Here is a 19,608-nt window from a genome sequence, read left to right on the forward strand (position 1 = left end):
TAATAGATTAATATCTGTCCATGTATTCACTTAGGTTCCGAGCCAAAGGAAACTTCGTGTCCATGACACCTGAGTTTGGTTGTAAATCTTTTTCTTAGAATGAAAAAATCATGTTAAAAATCAATAATTACAGACCTAAGATGAGGGCTGAAATGAAAGGCCAGGCTTAGAGACCTCACCTCTCTAAAAATAGATCTGCATATATTTTTGAGAAGTCTGTAAGCCATGGTTAAAAGGAAAGAAATCAGATGTCCCAAAATGTCAACCCATCTGTGAGATGTCGACAGGTGATGAATAGATCTGGGCATAGTCCTTCTTCACAGAAAATATGCCATCATCACACATAATAAGGGCTTCTCTCATCAATCTCTTCGTGAGGGCTGAAGGTAGAGCCCTTCAGTGTTGAGCTAAAGTCCCCAGAGCCAAGTGCCAACGTTCTCTCCACAAAGGCACCGGGACTCCTGAATGCACAGGATGCCCCTCCTTCTGGAACACCCATTTCACATTGGATGTCTCCATAAATACCTCTCAGACTTCAAGACCCAGCCCAGTGCTTCTTGCAACCATAATGAGCAGAAGCATACAGGATTCAAGAGGGCTGGGATTATTGATCTGCTTCATGGCTGTATCCCTGACACGCTGAGAGTGTCTTCCACATACTATGAAGCCTACAGATACTTACTTATTTACTCACTGAAGGGATGAATGAGTTCTCTGATTCCATATTGTCCGTGCCTCCTCTGGAACCTACCCATTGCCTTGCTTGTCCTCATGTTCGCCTAGCCTAAGACAATGAGCCTGCTGATGGCAAGGATCATGTCTTCTTTACTGTTAGTGTCGGATCCAAGCCAAACCTCACACATGGTAGGTGGCCCAGTAAGTTCTAGAAACCTAACTGAATGACTGCATGTTTACACCAACATGCAGCTGACTGTTAAAAGCAAGCCTGACCTTTGAAGGATTAACAAACAAAATTCCTTACCCCAGAGCTTTGCTTTTTACTTTCACATGCCTGCCTTGTGGGAACACTGCTTTTTCTAACAAGTTCCTCGTGTGGCAGTTTCAGTGCTAGCGTTTCTTAGCGATGAATATAACCGATCACAATTAAATTCCTGCCATTTCTAAAAACTAAGCATAGCTGATATAAATGAAGCTCTAACTTTTCAAAAATATGATTTTAGGTAAGACTAAAATACCTTCAGTTTTTTTTGAGTTATCAAAAATATTTAGGATAATCAGAGAGATTATTATTATCCATCCATTCATCTGTTCTTTCTTTTAAAAATATTTCAATAAATCTGTTTTTTTGCAAGGTTCTCAGCAATATTGAGTGGAAAGTACAGAGATTTCCCATGTACCTTCTGCCCCTACACCTGCTTCGTCAACATCCCCCAACAGAGAGGTACCTCTGTCATATTCATTCTTTTTTTAAGAGTCTCATTAGAAACCATTTCCGGGTTCCCTGGTTCTCCCTTACCACAAACCTAACATGGACCCTCCAATATTTTCTTTTACTGGTATACAAAGGCAGAGACCTGTTCACTCTAGCTCTTTGTTATATTCCCAGTTCCAGGCATATACTAAGGCACTCAAGAAACACGCATCAAGCTGATGAATGAATAAATGAAATCCCAAATTCTATTGCAGACTTTGACAAACCAAGAATGTGGCCAGTGAGTTTATCAGCTAAGTCTAAAAATGACCGCAGTCGATTCCAAAAGCTAGAGGTTTGGGATGCAGGAGCTCATTTTGGCTTCTTAAGAACAAAGGGGGCGGGCACTATTAACAACCCCAAAAAAGGCTGTGATCCCTGCCCTCACCTAGGAAGGAGCACGAGCCACGATTTGATCCCAGACAGCTTGGTGCCGAAGCCCAGATGCTGAACCACTGCACTCCCTGCCTTTTCAGTCCAAGTGGGCAGGAGACTTGTCTTGTTCTTTGCAGTCGAAGCTTCCTGAGCTGCGCACTGGGTCAGTCTGCACATCTGCTCTGGCTCCAGGCTCAGCAATCAGTCCTGTGGTTATCACATTTTCTCAGCTTACTTCCCTCAGTTGGCATTCTTGCCCTCTACTCTGAGCAAGATTCAGGGTTGACGCTGAGTGGCCCTCTCCGGCTCCTGCTGACTACATGCCCAGGATCTGGCACTCGGTTGTCCATTTCCTATTTCCTTTGGCCTGCTGGTCTCTGAATAGAGACATTTTACTCATTTCTCTGCCCTCTGACCATACCAAGCCCTCCACACTGGGGCCTCGTGCTGCTCCATTGAGCTCAGTTAGTCTCTCAGCCCAGACATTTCGAGCAACTCCCAGGATTTATGCCCAGGCAGATACGCAAAGGCTGGGCAATGCTTTCATTGTCACTGTACCAAAAAGTCCCAGAAACAGTGAGACAGGGCTTCGGCTATGTTGTTATATTGTCTGTTACCTAGGAAATGTGGACAATGAATGGTAAGCACAGTCTGCTTTCCATTCAGAATATGTCTGAACTCCTACTGGAAGCAATGTACTAGATAGGTACCTAGGCACAAGGTGGCAGATTCATCGGACATAATTCACTAAATACTCCATGCAATTTCCAGAATCTGCTATTTTCTACATTTTCGGCCTGTAGCATTAGTACCAGCACATGGGACTCCATGTTTTGGCTAAGGTCTCAGCTAAGGGGACACAGATTGGAAAATACATGATTGTTTTCACACTTGATCTTGGCCAAAAGGCCAAGAAGCGATTATACATGATTGTTTTCAATGTAAACAAATTTTGCAAACCACGGCCAAGAGCTTTTCTTCTTGTTGCCTTTTTAATAAAATAATGGCCCATCCACTTTGACAGGGTAATTCAGGCCTCAGGAAAAGATAAAGCACTCTGCATAGTTCAGGCAAAGAGAAGTTAATCCAGGGACTTGTTTACATGGGTGATGGAGGACTGAGAAACCAATTAAAAATGATGAGGCAACTTATAAATCAGCAAGAGAAAGGAGTTACTCTCATCATTAAGAGTATGGGGGCAATGGGAAGAAATGGTGGGACTGGAACCCAGAGCCTAGAAACTTCTGGTAGGATCTAGAAGCAGAGGGAGAGATTTCCAGTTGAAGCAGGAGCCGTGTAAGAGTTGTCACCACAACCAGAATTGCAGGGGAGCCAGGTGTAGGATGAGAGGAGAAATATCTCGACTTCTACCCTGTTTGAACCCTGTAATCCTCCTTTTTTTTTTTTTTTTAAAGATTTTATTTATTTATTTGACAGAGAGAGGCAGTGACAGAGGGAACACAAGCAGGACGAGTGGGAGAGGGAGAAGCAGGCTTCCTGCTGAGCAAGGAACATGGACGACCATGGAGCTCCATATGAAGACCCTGCGTTCATGACCTGAGCTGAAGGCAGATGCTTAAGAATTGAGCCACTGAGGTGTCCCTGGAACCCTCTACTCCCTTTAAAAGGCTCCTATTGGCTGAATTTTTCCAGGAGTAGTGGGGGAAAGGAGCCTGGAGAGGCAATGACGCACAGCTAAAGGAGGAAGAAGGGCAGACTGAAAGCAAACTGCCTGGTCCAATCCCAGTATCAGACTCTGAGCATCAGAGCCAGAAGGACCCCTCCTGCCTGTAGTGAGTCACCTTGTGGCAGGGAAAGGGACAAACGGAGAGTCATCACGCAGTGTGAGAAGAGCTACAACACATGAAAGCACAGAATTGAGGCGTTCGTGGGGAGTCACAGGGGGCTTTCGGATACAGCTGACCCTTGAAGCCAAGTCTTGGAGAGCAGACGTCAGCCACGCAAAGAAGGGCAGATGCAAGTGCACGTACAGAGGCCGGCAGATGAAAGAGAACTGAGCGTGCCTGGGGGACCCCAAGCAGTTTGGCGGACTCTGGCTGCAGCAGGTGGGGGAGCAAAATAAGAAGCCAGTCTAGATCAGGTCCTGGCACACGAAGGGGTCTGGATTCGGCCCTTCCCCCTCGTGTGCGCAGGACCCCTCCAATACCATCCACCTAATTTTTTGTTTGTAACTTCACCCTCTTTTTTTCTAAGAGGAACTCCAAAGTGCTGAAGCCTCAGACCCCTTAAAACATGGAACTGGCCCTGCTGGGTGCTACAAAACAATTCAGTTAGTAAAGTGGACTGAGAAATCTGGCAGAGCTCAACTCCACCAATGAACACTGAGCTAGTCTCCCAGCAAAGGCAAAGGAAAACATGTTGAAGCATTAAATAGGGCTGTCCAGTAGTCAAAGGAACCACTACCAGATCAAGATCAAGACAACAGGATATTTTGGACTTCAGGTTCTTCTATCAGTTAGAGACACGGTAATATTGGCCAGAGGCCTTCTGGTCTTTCGACCACACACATCTAAATTAGATACACTGATATCCGGGCAGTGAAAGCGGGGAAGAAAGTGCAGCAGGGAGAAGGGAGGTGAACGGGGCAGCATGGGGGCTACAGAGGAAGAAGGGAGAAAAGAGAATGAAGGGGGCAATCCCATCAGTGCACACCAACCCTGTGTAGCCGTCCACAGGTTGGTCCCACCAGCGAGTGCATCGCAAAAATGAACAGGGATTACATTTGACACCAGGAATCCTGGATTTTTGTCCCCACAGTTTTGCACACTGATGCTATGATCTTGCGGGCATAAGAGTAGCAGACCAAACGCTCATCGACCAGTTTCAGCTCCCAAGTTCTGACTGATCCTCCTTCAATATTATTATATTATTTCCAGCATGGGCTGTTAGGAAAATTATTAACAACTGGAAGTTAATAGAAAAATGAGCCAATTTCTGTGGCTTCAAAAATGAACATCAGGTTTGGCATGAATATTCAACCAGCTAATGATATATAAATTAGAGCTAGGGCTTGTTTTCATTCCTTGCAAAAATGAAAAGTGATATGATGCTCTTGACTCTTGGAAAAGAAGAGAGCTGTGTCAGGGCCTTGGGATGAGGTCAGTGTCTGCAGAGTTTAAAACAAAAGGCATTAGGACCAGCAGTCCTTCATAATGAGCATGAAGAAAGCACTATTAAGATAAATACATCTTATATCTAGTTAAACCTAGAACCAATGAAAATTTTAAGAGTTAATGAATATATCTTTTCTATGTATGTTTTTCCCTCAGCTATACAAATGCATTTTGGTATACTTGTTTATTGTACTTGTTGCCTTAAATCCTTGTTAAAAAAATTCACTGAAAATGGTTTACTATAGCCAATATAAACAGCTTTAGTTTTATCATCTAAATTAGTATATGTTATATTTCCATTTTACTTGTTTATGTTCAAGGCCAGAAATTTAGAAAATGGCTGAGTACATTCCTATATTTAAAACAAAGTGTCTCTCTGTCTCTGTCTGCCTCTATCAATATTTACATACAGATATTGTAAACACACACACACGCCTCTATCAATATTTACATATAGAAATTGTAAACACACACACACACACACACACACAGAGGCATTATAAGCAGGATGTCCCTTGATCTTTTGACCAGACATCTAAATTAGACACACTAAAATGTGAGCACTGAATTGTCCAACGTATTTGCTATTTTATATATATTTCCTACCCAGTCGAAAAATCTTTCCTATTTAAAAATCTCACCCCGTTTTCCTGGCTGAATTTACACAATAATGACTTGAAGAAAACGTTGACTTGTCAAGTTGGCAGTAACTGGCTATTTAACAGGATGTCTTCGCGTTGATGTCCTATAGCCACATGGACTTCTGGTTTTTTTCATGGCTCTAGAGTGAAGGACAAATGGCAGCCAAAAAACTAGCCAAGGAGTAATCAACACCATAAATCACTCATGATTCACGAAATGACTATTGCTCTTCAGGTATTGTGAAAAATAAAGGGAAAACCCACATTACGTTTGGTCTCCGGGGAACGTGCAGCCTCACTGCGGAGACAGGATTCACAGAGTGAAATCATCATTAAAAGGCAAGTCAAGAAAGCACCTTCTACCTGGGCGCACAGCGGTGACGGACCCTGCTCTTGTTCAGGCTTCTTGGTGGGGCAGGGGTTGGGGGGAAGCAGAGATGAAAGGCCCAGCCCCATTCACGGAACTCACAGTCCGGGGGGGGAAGACAAACAAGGACACCAGCAATGGCAGTATAATGAGAAACTGCTGCGGTCGACGCCTGCGCTCGGGGAGGGTTTACTCAGCCTGGCGCGGCTGGAGGGGAGCAGGGCAGCAACAACCAACGCACGGGGCCCAACAAACCGCGGGCGGAACGAGTGGTCTGGCAGCGGGGACTCCGGGGATGCGCTCTGAAGGACGAATGAGCCAGAGCACGAAAGAGGATTCTAGGGAGTGGGAAGGGCAGGTGGAAACCCATGCACTGGGACAAGAACAGGGCACAGTGCGAATCCGCACTGGGGGGAGCAGCAAAGGAAAAGACACGCGTGAAGGACGAGCAGTCACCCTGCCTCATCACTCTGCGCCAGACTTGACGCATGCTCCTGCTTTGCCCCGCGTGTACTTCCTTATTGCGTGGAGTTGGGCGTGGCCACGGCCACGTGACCTGCTTTGGCCAATGAGGCGTTAGAGGCAACAACAGGCACAGAGGCTTGAAATCGGCACCTTGGGTTGCCCTCATTTGTTTCTGCCACCGCCGCGAGGATTACATACTCTAGGAAACTATTAGCCCTTCTAGCCAGGGCCCCAGCAGAGCAGAACTGCCCCTGTTTTCCATAGATATGTGGTGGAAAAAAAAATATTTATCGTTGTATCCTACTGAGATGTTTGTGGTTTGTTATGCAGCGAAAGCTGACTAATACTGAGAGCACAGAGCGGTTCAATTTGGTAGAGCAAAAAGTACATACTTGAAGTCAGGCGGAAAATATGAACTGGGACCGTACGAAGATATCTTGCTGAGACGGCATTAACCTTGAGTAGTTCTTTCTAGCATGATTCCCTTTACCCCAGACAGGGACTGAAATCCAGTGCAAGAATCTGATCAGATCTACTACACAGGCCCCCCCCAATTAAGGGTTTCAAAATATTTTAAGCTACAGAAACAATTATATTAGCTTTCATGGCAAGAAAAGAAGACAAAGCGGACTATAGCCCTTGCTGACATCTTGAATCAACTTCGTGGAAGACCCGGAGTCAGAAGCACCCAGCTAGACCACTCCTGAATCCCTGACCCAGAAAACCACGATCGTATAGGTTTTGCTGTTTTAAGTTGCTAAGTTGTAGGGTAACTCGTTATAGAGTAATGAATCATTAACACATAGAGCTTCTCTTTGCAGCCATGTTGAATGCAAAGACTCAGTTTGTAACAGAGGGGGGAAAAAAAACCTTACAAAATGGAAGATGATGCAACAAAGAAAAAGGAAAAGCATTTCTTTTCAATGCGTTTGGGTTACTATACATTAGGAAAACACAATACATCAAACCTTCAGAGAAAATCTTGTTTCCAATGCACATTCAAATTGGACTTTACCACCTAACCACTGGGTGAGAAAAGAGAAAGCTACCTTTACTTCTCTGGAGTTCATCTCTCAGGAGATGAGATGCAGGGAATGAGGAAAGAAGCAAACACGTCAGCAGATTTTTAACAGCAATGAAAAGACTATGTCTCGTGCAAGCCAATGTCAAAGATAATACAACATCACAGGGAAGACTTGCAAATATTTAAGTTTCAACCAGCCAATTATTACAAGAGCCCTGCCAACCCTCTATCTTTAATTAAGTTGATCTGTCCCATAAAGATAATTTTTCCAGGAATAAACCAGGATAAAAGAGACATTGAGAAGTTACACAGATGCTTAGCATCTAGGCATTCCTGTCTGGCAACTGCTTTGCCTTTATTCTGCATTCGTGACCAAAGTTTTCAGCCAAATGTATCTTTGGTGCCAACAGCTCTTTTCAACCACAGAAATACCAAATGCAAGAACCCAACTTTTCTCTCCCAGCTTCAGATTGACTTGAGACCCAGCCTTCTCAGCCTTGTTGATTCCCAGGTAAGGGGAATGAACCTTAGGGACTCAAGAGTTAGCTTTTGGGTATATGCAACTTCTTGACTCTGACTGCCATTTCTATGTCTCCAAAGGAGGTTATCACTGACTTCCAGCAGCCGGAGCGTGCCTGATTCCTTTTCTATCTGTGTTTGCTCTGGTGGGGTGGGAAGAAGGACTTAGTTGGGTTGCATCTTCTCTTCCTTCTCACATCCCCCTTTTCTCATTTCCTGGAACAAAGTCCATCTTCTTCAAATTAACCAAGGACTTAGGACTGATGCAAGAATTGATCCTTAAATCTTGTCTTTCTTTACATTCACTCCTTAGAAATTTGGTCTTCTGTGTCAGGGAAAACTCAAGGGGAATAATTTTCCAATTTCATAGAGTCATTCAAGGATTATATCCTCAGAGAACAATAAAAAATTAATCCAGGCAACAAACAGAGTGGGGCAGCTGTCCTTGCATCAAGCTCTTAATCAAAAACATGAAATCTTCTTGGGATTAAAGATGAAATTCCAATGCTGTTATTATTTTTTTAAGCCTCAATGCTAATACTGCATCCCAAATATTTGATTCCACAGAGTAGGTATAAAGTGCTAATGAGTGTATAGAAAACAATGCATTCCATTGGGAAAATCCTTGGAATTGTACCCCCCAGTCATTTTCACTCAACTTTCTCTAGGCACTAGCATGCATAAAGACATTACTACTGTCTGTGGGTTGGGGGGAGATAGTCAGTAGTATAAGGCTTCTCTGGAGAGAGCCCCAGTAGGAAAAAGAAATATAGTGGAAAACCAAGCGATTTGATAATCAAGGAACAGATGTCTGAAAAAGTAGAAGATAATTTTAGTTATTTGCATAATGCTGATGATGTATTTGCTCTTATGATTTTCACTGTGAACACAACAGACACGAATGCAGCAAGACCCACTGTTGATAAAGCTCAGCTACATCAGCCTGAACTTGTAATGGTTGCATTCTGAGTAATTATTTAATACAAACACATTTTGACTTCTTCATTATGTTTCTAGTATAGTCATGCTGAGAATTTGCATATTGGAATAAACATTTGAAGTAGAAATTACTTTAGCTTTACTTCTTTACATTACACTAGATGGCAGTCTAGTTGTTTGTTTTTTTAAATTATGTGTGAAGGCAGGTTATATGTATTATCTGTCAATTTCATTTCAGAACAGTAAAAGAGATGTAACTTATCTGTTGAAAAGGAGACAATATATTGACTACTTTTGAGAATCATGGCTTTAGAGTTTCAAGCCTTTTTGCACCTCAGGACCTTTGCATACGTTATTGCTATCTCTGCCTGAAATGTTCTCCTCTGACTCTCTTATTGATCTGCCAAACTCCTAAACTTTCAGGTCTCAGCTAAAACATCACTGACTTGCCAGTGTAAGTCAGAACCCCTTCTTCTACACTTGCATGGCAACGTGGGTTTTTTTTTTCATGGCACTTACAACTAATGTCACACTAAAGGAAACTATTCATTTAGTTTTTGTTAGTGCATTTAATATCTGGGTCCATGCCAGGTACAGGAAACATAGGAAATGTATGTCCTGTTTACCACTATGTCATTAACACCCAGTACGGTGCCTGATGTGTAGTAGATGCTCAGTAAGTGCTGGTTAGAGGAATGAAAGAAGATACAGAAAGATTAAGTTTTACGATTAAGCAGTCAAGATTACACAGCTAGTAAGTGGCCAAGTTCAGATCCTGACTTCTATAAGATTGATGCCCCAAATGACATCCCATCCGCTACTCAAATAAGCAGGACTGCAAACAGTGAAGTGAAATCAGTTTCTCTTCTGAAATATCACAAGGAAAACAAGATTGAATTGCCTTATTCCATGTTTCTCCTCTATTTCCCCTATTGTTAGATGTTATAATAGAAGTAGAATTCTGTAGGTGCACCCCAAGCTGCTAGGTCCATGGCCAGCTTCCCTCCAGGTAGTTCCCTTACTTGGACTCTTCTACAGCCTGGGCACATGCTAAAATTCTAGAAAAACTTTCAAGTGCCAAAATGTATAATCATGGAAAATATTTTTACCACCTTCATATTTATCCAACAAATCTCCTCAAAGTTGGTCATTGGCCAGGTCAAGGATGTCCCAAGCCTCTCCCAAACCAGAACACAGCGTGCAGGGAGCTTGCCAATAGTACAACCACGTCCCACTGTGTGTCAGTTCAGCCGTTGACTTGTTCGTGTGAACTGAGCCGTGAATTGTGGTTATTAGGAGCCACAAGGCAATGGGGTCCACCAGACCCTGCACGGTTCTGGCCTTTTCTATGGCAGTTCCCCAATACACTATGAATTCCAAGGTGGCAACAGACAGAGGGGACAAGCACAGCTGTTCTGGAATCACGCAGATGTGGACTTGAATTTTGTTCCCTTATGGTCCAGTGGGGTGAACTGAAAAACTAACTGAGCCTCAGTTTCCTCACTTAAAAATAGAGATAGAGTCCCCTGGGTGGCTCTGTCATCTGACTCTTGGTTTTCTGCTCAGGTCATGATCTTGGGGTTCTGGGATCGAGTCCCACATAGGGCTCTGCTCTCAGTGGGGAGTCTGCTTGAGATTCTCTGTCCCTCTGCCTCTGTCCCTCCTCCTATGCTCACCCATGCTCTCTCTCTTTCTCTCAAATAAATAAATAAATAAATAAAAACTTAAAAAAAAAATGAAGCTAGGGATTCCTGGGTGGCTCAGTGGGTTAAGCATCTGCCTTCAGCTCAGATCATGATCCCAGGGTCCTGGGATAGAACCCTGTGTATCAGGCTCCCTGCTCAGTGGGGAGCCTGTTTTTCCCTCCCCTACTCCCCTACTTGTACTCTGTCTCTCTCTTTCTGACAAATCAATAAATAAAATCTTTTAAAAAATTAGAAAAAATAATAAAAAATGGAGCTAATACTGACCTCTGACAGCATTTACTTTCCACACAGCTCACTTCACCTTCACTCTCCCAATGTGCACATTTAGTAATGTTCCACATTCCTTCCTTATCCAAACCATGTCTTCTATTTTATCCAAAGGAGAGAGTGTGTATATAGGACTGGACACAATATTGGCAGATACATTTAGTGCCTAATAAGTGAAAGCCATAAATAAATAGTACTATCTCACATCCTGTCAACCCAAGAGACTTACGTGAACCTTGCATTCAGTAAATATTTACTGATTTATTGTACAAAATAAATCAGATATAAATTCCAGTAAATTATGGATGTATAATCTGATCATGAAAATCTTCAGTTGGATGGCTCCTGTGATCCAATATTTTTTGGAGAATGATGGAAACTGAAGGAGTTGCAGAAACACTGAAATCAGGAAACTGTCCCAGTTCTTTTCAAGTAAATAAAGAAATTCAGTTTGGCCAACTATAGACCAACCAACTGATTTTTTTAAAAAGATTTTATTCATTTATTTGACAGAGAGAGAGATCACAAGTAGGCAGAGAAGCAGGCAGAGAAAGAGAGGAGGAAGCAGACTCCCCGCTGAGCAGAGAGCCTGATATGGGGCTTGATCCCAGAGTCCTGGGATCATGACTTGAGCCGAAGGCAGAGGCTTTAACCCACTGAGCCACCCAGGCACCCCAACCAACTGATTTTTGACTGGGTTAATAATAAATGGTTCAAGACACCAGTGTGAAATATGAACATTTCAATAAATGGAATAAGAAAATAGGAGATTCACCATCCAGGAACAATTATACAAAGATCAGAATTAGAAACAGAGTTGTCTTCTGGGGTCTAGCTAGAATCACACAAGGCTGTGATCGCAGAGTGAGTTCAGGTCAGAAACGTCAGGACTCAGTTGTTCCAGTCAGGTCAGGGTACCAAAGAGGAATGCTATAGCTTTTGTGAACTTTGGAAGCCAGGATATAGAGCTATTACCTGAAGGCAATGCCACATTTCGTGGGGACACGCAACTGTAGCCCATGGAAGAAGGGCTTGTCTTTGCTGTGCATGAGCCACGTGGTATAAATGGCAAGAAAAAGCAGGTGAGAAATTGGGCTGCATAACCTCTTGCTTATACTTGTGCAGATGGAACCTCTTTACTTCTGGTTGGTAATAATCAGACAAGTCCAAGTTGGAGTTCAAGCCTTAGATGAACAACGTGAACCGCAGGAGTCCTTCAGTTCCTTACATCCTAAGGATTCTGTAATATCGCGATCCATGTGAGAACATGGCGAAACGGCTGTTCCCCACAAACTTATGAAAGATACTTGAAGAGGCACCTGGGTGGCTCAGTGGGTTAAAGCCTCTGCCTTCAGCTCAGGTCATGATCCCAGGGTCCTGGGATTGAGCCTTGCATGGGGCTCTCTGCTCCACGAGGAGCCTGCTTCCTCTTCTCTCTCTGCCTGCCTCTCTGCCTACTTGTGATCTCTGTCTGTCAAATAAATAAAATCTAAAAAAAATACTTAAAGTTAAAGGAGACAAAGGTTAATGAGAAGGAGGTAGCTAGTCAGATGTAGGCAGAATGCAGTCTTCTGCTGGGTTAGAAGGAAAGTCGAGAACAGTCTTTATGTCACATTGCTGATGGGGGAAGTATTTGTAATTCCTTTTCTGTTCCCCCAAAATGCATATTCTTTGGCTAGTTCAATGATAATGATTGAGTTAATCAATAGTGTGTTTGAACCAAGGTCATAAAATAAAAGGTTGCCCCTCAGCCTTTTGAACAGAGGCAATCCAGAAACCATAGTCAGGATGAGTAGTATTGCTTTTTGCCTCAGTTTGACAAGTTTGCATGCATAAGACGGCATCATGGTGCAAAATATATTTCTTACTGTACATCCTGTATATGTATTTTTCAAAAAACTTCTGAAAAATTAGGGGTGTCTAGCTGGCTCAGTCACTGAAGCATGCAATCCTTGATCTCAGGGCCGTGAGTTCAAGCCCCATGGGGGCAGAGAGCTTATTTAAAAAGTTTTGAAAAATTCTAATAGGAAAACCAGATAGAGCCCTTCTAACAAAAAATTAGCCAAGTCAATAGAGTGGTGCATTTCTTATAGGAAGACTTACGTGGGACACATAGGAAGAAGAAAGTGAGGTTCACTTAACACGCCGGGCCAGAGTACTAAACACTATATTTCTTTTTGCCTTGCTTTTGTAGTTTAGCATTTGTCTAAATACACTGCTGAGTAATAATACTTATTTTTACTTATTTATTTTATATATATTTATAAAATAAATAAATAAATAATGTAAAATAAATGCTTATTTATTTTCTATTTTAAATATAAAATAAAATATATTTTATATTTATATAATATAGTGTCCTTTCAAAATTATATTACATAGAGCAGTGTGATAATCCTATTTTATATAACAACAACAACAACAACCCCACGATCTCTGGTTTTCATTTCTAGTCCTGATGTTGGCTGATTTCAAGACTCCCTGGACCTCGGTATCTTCATATGCTCCATTTTACACAAGATGACAAAATGAGGGCTAGGAGAAAAGAAGGCTGAATGTCTTTAGTTTTAAAATTCTATTGTTTTGATTTAGTGAAAAAGTAGATATTTCTGTCTCTCAATACTTTCTGGGTATTTGGACCATGAGATCAAACAAACAAACAAAAAATCATCGTCTTCCTTGCAGCAAAAATCCCAAGTGCAACAGGATTGAAATTCTTTGCTAGGAACGAAAAGTCCCTTGGGCCTTGACCTAAAAACCCCGACCTTAAACACAAAACCATTACCATCCATTGGTGATCATCTAAAAATCACTTTCCCTCATGCCCAAAGGGCTTATCTCACTTTCTGTCTCACTGTCATCCTCCACGAATTTGCAGGACATGATTCTGCTTTGTCTACTGCACTCTTTACAAATACATGCATATAGATATATGCAGAAATTATATCATAGAAATTCCTATTTCAAAGGCGGCCTGGGCCACTGTTTGAGAATTCCTGAAAGATTTTCCTCTGGTCTAAGCCTTCAAGTCCTCTTGCAGAGCAGGAAAGACTCAGTCTGGCAAGAACCAGTAGAGGACTTCCAAAAAGAACAAACACACCTTGTGACTCACGAGAATGACTCAGGCACGGGCTCTGTGCCCCCTGTGTCACAGGTGATCCATCACCAACACTGTCAAAGGATGCCCGGTGGCCAGGTCTTCCATGTGCTGGGAGGGAACCATGCCCTTCTCTACATCTGCCGATTTCATGTCCTGGCACGGGAAGCACCTTCAGAAAGGGAAACCAGGACTGGACTGTCGTGAGAACAGCAAGTACTGAGGGAGGACCTACCTCCCATGAGCAATGTGGCTCAGAGCTGCCCCTGCTCTTGGCCATGGAGCTGTTCACCTGTCCCAGAGGAGTGCTCAAATAGGTGGGACAGAAAATCAGTGCTCAGGGGTCCTGGGGGGTGGAGCTACTGTGTGGTCCGGGGCGATCAACAAAAATGTCACTCCTGAAACAGAAGTGCAGCTGAGCCTTGCACGGAGAGTAAGAACACCGGAGACAGGGAAACCAAAGGAGGTTTCGAAAGTGGGGAAGGAGGCCTATGAAAGGGCAGAGGCAGGAATGCGTGCGGCCTGTTAGCACTGATCAAGAACGAACTGTGAAATACTAACTTTGGAATCCGCATGTCACATCTCCAAGTGTGACAAAAGAAATATTTCCTACCCAGGTCACAAAAGTAACAGGATTCATATGGAAAATAGGTCAGATTTAGCTTTTCCCCAGATCTGCACATTAGAAAATGGTGTCTTAGAAAATACTTGTTGTCCATTGCCTTACTGCCCATCACTTTCTTTGTGGTTCATATGTAATCCCAATTTCCCACATCTCTTTAATCTGTTTCTGGAGTTTCTGGAGTCAATTATAGAACTGGGTGAAATTCAATCAAAGTCTTATTATTGTACTATGCAACACTGCTAAGACCTGTAGGGGAAAACAGAAAAGGCTAAGTAGGATTTCTAATTTTAAGAAACTTTGGTACGAAAGACAAAACATTGGCCTGTAAGACTATTAAGTGAAATATTTGCTTCATATTACATACAAAATATAATATAGGAAGATGAACCACGAACAGTATTTTCATTTGAAGTTTATAGCTGACATGGTCTACTTAGGCATATGTAAATCGTATGTCGATATGACCTATGACTCACCTGAGGACTGCCATCAACTGTTGCCCACTATGGGTACTGCGTAACAAAAAGCATCAGACCTCAGAAGCGAGCTCTTGGCTGACCATGACATATGCGCGATGCCATATCTGTCCAGAGGAGGGCATCCTTTTCTAATTCTTCCACCTGGAAGGGGCACCTGTTCTTAATTCCTCCATCTAGAGGAGACACCTTTCTCTCATTTGCTCAAAAGTCTCTGAGAGGTGAGTTGGGGGTCCTGATCCTCCTTTTTCATAGGAGTAGATATGGCTCTTGATGAAAAACTTTGTAGTTTACTCAACTGACTCAGTCTTGGGGATAAATAAATAAGCTGGAGAAGGGATGGGTGGCGTTAATGAACATTCATTCTTTTGGACGTCATCATTGTATAAGCACCACTGTTTACACCGTGCTTCACTGTACACATCTCAGTGGCGTTCCACTGAGAGAGGTGACTCAGCTTACCTCGTTCTCCTGGGGTCCCTGGCACGCCTGCATTTCCAGGGAAGCCTGGCGTCCCTGGGGGTCCTTGTTCACCAGGGGTTCCGGGTGACCCTGGTCTGCCAGGTTCTCCAGGAGGCCCTTGGATGGTCCGGACTGATGAGGACTGGCTGGGAATCTGGTTGAGGATGGCCGTGTACCTGGCCATGTGACCTGAGACACACAGGGCAGAGACATCCTTCATTGAACTGTTACACACAGAAGGGAAGACCGACGGTATTATCTGTCAAGGCTCCGAACCATTCTGTTAGACAACCACAAGAGGAAAAGCACACCCCTCTGAAATATGTTGATTTCCAACTTAAAAATGATGACATTTTACTTTGGATGATATGAACAGCTGGACTGTTTTCAAGGCGCATCTCAAGTGTCTGGAATGCCACAGCTCACATCAGCATCTCAGTAAACAGCATGGGCAGAAGTCATAAATTTGATCTTCACCCCCAACATTTATCTGACCCTTAAACTCTCACCCAGCTGCCCCTTTTCTCTAGCAACAGCACCCCCCCCCACTTATTTGTCTTTTTTCCAACCCACAAAGCCTGCTACACCCTCTTGCTCACAAACCCCCAGACAAGTGTTTTGTTTCAGTTTGACTCTCCGTTGCCAAGACTTTTTGCAGGAGCCTTTCCTTGGGTCCCAGCTGCAGATACTCCCACCAGCTTTACTTTTTAAAAAAATCTGGCTCTTCCTCCTATAATCCCTTAACTCAGTTATGCCTGGAAGAACGTATTTTAATAATCAGAAGTACACATTGATAAAGTGCTTGATACCATAATGCCTCAGTTTTCCGGCAACATCAGGAGATAAGATTTTCCCACATGAGTGAATTTTCTAGATGATAACCTATCCCTTTTCAAACCTGTAAATCTAAATAAAAAAGAGTAGCAATTTTTAGAGGGATTATTTCTAAAATATATTCAATGCCTTCTTTTTTTTTAAAGATTTTATTTTATTTATTTAACAGAGAGAAAAATCACAAGTAGGCAGAGAGGCAAGCAGGAGGGGGCAGGAAGCAGACTCCCTGCTGAGCAGAGAACCTGATGCGGGGCTCGATCCCAGGATCTGAGATCATGACCTGAGCTGAAGGCAGAGGCTTAACCCACTGAGCCACCCAGGCACCCCATTCAATGCCTTCTTAAGCATAGGACCACCACTAAAACTGATGACTCGGGAGGCATCTGTAGGCATGTCGACTATTGTCTGGGTGCAGTCGACATTTCCACATCTGCTTTTCTAGGTTCTTCCCTTGACAAGAGCTCCCCCCCCCATCACTTCTCTAGCTCTCATCATTATGGTCTAACACAGCTTCCCACTTCACCTTTCCTAGGGTAATTCTTCTGATTGGCTCCAAACTAAAAACCAGATAACAGAGCATGTGAGGAATTAAATGCTAACCAGTGAATCAAGTTCTGAATAGAATCTTAAGCAATGGAATAAGGAGCCCAAAGGAATCTGAAGAAGCAGGTGGGAAGGGGGCTGAGGTGCCAGGCATAGTCCCCGGGAAGGCTGGGGCTTGCTCATTAAGTTGTGTGCAAACTTTTCTATCTCTTCTCTCCCAGCTGCATCCACAAACAGGGCCTCCCTAGTCTACAGGCTCCTGTCAGCTTCCTTGCATCACTCCCTGCTGGCTTCCATTTCCTCGAAGTCATTCACAAGAATCTGAGAACTCCCGAGCGGGGGGAAATGCAATTTTGAACTCTCAATTTTTAGGGCATGTCTTAAATGATCATATATTTATATAAGATTTTTATTCTACAGTGGAGTATGACAGCAACTATTGTGAGATCTCCCACATACTGTGGCCCATCAGTCCCATCTGGATTTAACCCCTAGGCTTCCTTAAAATGATTTCCTGCTCATTTACACTGTATACTTGAAATGAGAAACCTACAAAATAATCCAAGGTACAGGTTAGCTTTGGATGTTTTCGATGTTCAATTTAGCTTTCATGATGTTCAAGTTAGCTTTTATAGTTTATTGTGTTTTTAAAGATCTTGTTTGGCATGAAACTCGAATAGTTTTATTTAAAACTGGTCAATTCCCTGAGATACACACATTTAATTTGGGCAATGTAATATAAATGAAATAAAGTTGAAACACAGGGAGCACTACTGTTATGTCGGAAGATGACAGCTTTGTACATGGTTTGCACAGCTTATGTCTTGATGAGAGCTCTCCCAAGCCGACGTGCACCTTCACTCGGTGTCTTCCCAGAGATGAGATCAGGGTTTATCTACTATGCATGGGGGTTTAGGAACCAGCCATTATGCCTTCTTCGACTCTTACGGGACTCCCAGACATTCCCGGGTTAAAAAAACGTAACCGTCCAAAGCTAAGACAGTCACTTGGGTAATGAAGGTGGAGTGCATGCTTCCAGAGTCTAAGGCTCAACCCGGAGCTAGACAAGGGATGGCAGGGTTTGACTATTTCATCTCTACCTGGCCTTAGATCTTTCTGGAATTGAACAAATTATTGGCAAAGGCCCACACTAGTAACCCTCTGGTTAGATTCCTGAGACAAAATGTCTGTGGGCCTGGGGGAAACCCAAAATGGGTGGGTATGCAAGTGAATGAACACAAACCAGTACTTGAAATACTGTGCTGCTGGCAAGTTCAAGTTGAAAGTGAAGACATGGGGCACTACATCTGAGACAAATGATGCACTGTGTATTGGCTAACCGAATTTAAATAAATTAAAAAAAATAATGAAGCAAAGGATCTTGGGCTAACCAAAAGAAAAGGATTTTAAAAAGCAAGTATTGATTGAAATCTAGTGAGATGACAGAAAACACCAGAAGCTGAAAGCAGCTTCTCATTCCTCAGTCTGATAATTTTCATGCGCTGAGTACTTGAGGAAAAAAAACACTATCCACTTCAAGACAAGGAAAAATAAGAGATCCGATCTGGGCTGCTAAGTTAAATCTACATGAGCCAAAGGAAAGCTCTTGGACAGATGCCGCAGAGGATGTGGGTGTCTGTGACGAGGATACAGGACTCCAGGGTGATCTGTGCTGACCTCTTACCTGGGTTAGTTACAACCACGTGTAAAGCTTACCTATCTGCACCGAGACCAAGTGTCTGTGGTGTGTTCCGGAGTCACTAACTTCTGGGCAAGGCAGATCCCAGTTTGGACAAGGGACAGAGAACGACACTGGACACTGTGATGTACTCACTCTGGATGAGCTGTTCGCACACCTGACGCGCCACCGCTCGTACCATAGCTTGAGACTGCAGGTCCCCCTGCGCGAGAAGAAAGCATCCTCTGAGAACTGGCCGCAAGCCCAGCCCCATAGCCGTCCTTCTGGCACGCCGCTCTGACTCGACCCCTTGTTCCCTACTCATTGGCTCCCGCAGCATAGGACTGGCCCCCACGGTGCAGGCGAGGAGGAAGCGATTTGACACTCATGGTGCAAGGTTCCTGAGAAGCTGCATTAAATGACAAATCAAGTCTTTCTGGTCCCAGATTCTAAAAAAATTTCATAGTTTTGACACAAACCCCTATATGTTGAATACCCCACTAATAGCTCTTCGGAGCTTATAAAATCTAACACTTTCTCAGGCAGTGGCTTAGTTCATATTAGCAACAACTCCAAGGAAAGACGTTAAACCCATTTTATAGATGAATGGTTAAACATGTTGCCCAAGGGTTCACAGAGGTGACTGGATGAGCCCAAAGTCACGGTTGCTTCTACCACAGGCGACAGCACAATTCTATGAGCCGCTGCACAATTTCTCAAAAGAGAGAGAAGCTCCCCAAAATAAACTGATTTAAGTTCTCCAACCAGTTGCCTTGACTCTGCGTCTGCCATCAGCTGCCAATGTCGGCGCATCAGGGAGAACACAAGTCCCATTCTACTACTTGGCATCTGTAGAGAGTTTTTCATGTTCTCAAGCCTTTTTACGTCCATGATATAATTTTGTCATCAAATCCACTTTGGAGCTACTGGAGTTCGATTCTCTCCATTTTAACCTTAAAGAAAGGGCCCGAGGTCATCTAGCTGAATGGTAGCAGAGAGGCAACTAGAAACCAGCTCTCCTGAC

The 19,608-nt window shown here is 43.3% G+C and overlaps 1 protein-coding gene across 4 annotated transcripts in view; it reads right to left on the reverse strand.

The window, feature by feature from the left end:
- Nucleotides 1-19,608, reverse strand: part of COL14A1 (collagen type XIV alpha 1 chain) — a 219,313-nt gene that overhangs the window by 7,705 nt on the left and 192,000 nt on the right. For all 4 annotated transcript variants that reach the window (XM_044245032.1, XM_044245031.1, XM_044245033.1 and 1 more), the window contains exons 44-45: nt 18,741-18,807; nt 15,530-15,718 (exon numbers count right to left, since the gene is read on the reverse strand). In XM_044245032.1, coding sequence (XP_044100967.1) covers nt 15,530-15,718; nt 18,741-18,807 — 256 coding nt within the window. The remainder of the gene's footprint in view (nt 1-15,529; nt 15,719-18,740; nt 18,808-19,608) is intronic.

Source organism: Neovison vison, chromosome 4 (genome assembly GCF_020171115.1).
Source record: "Neovison vison isolate M4711 chromosome 4, ASM_NN_V1, whole genome shotgun sequence".
Lineage (NCBI taxonomy): Eukaryota > Metazoa > Chordata > Mammalia > Carnivora > Mustelidae > Neogale > Neogale vison.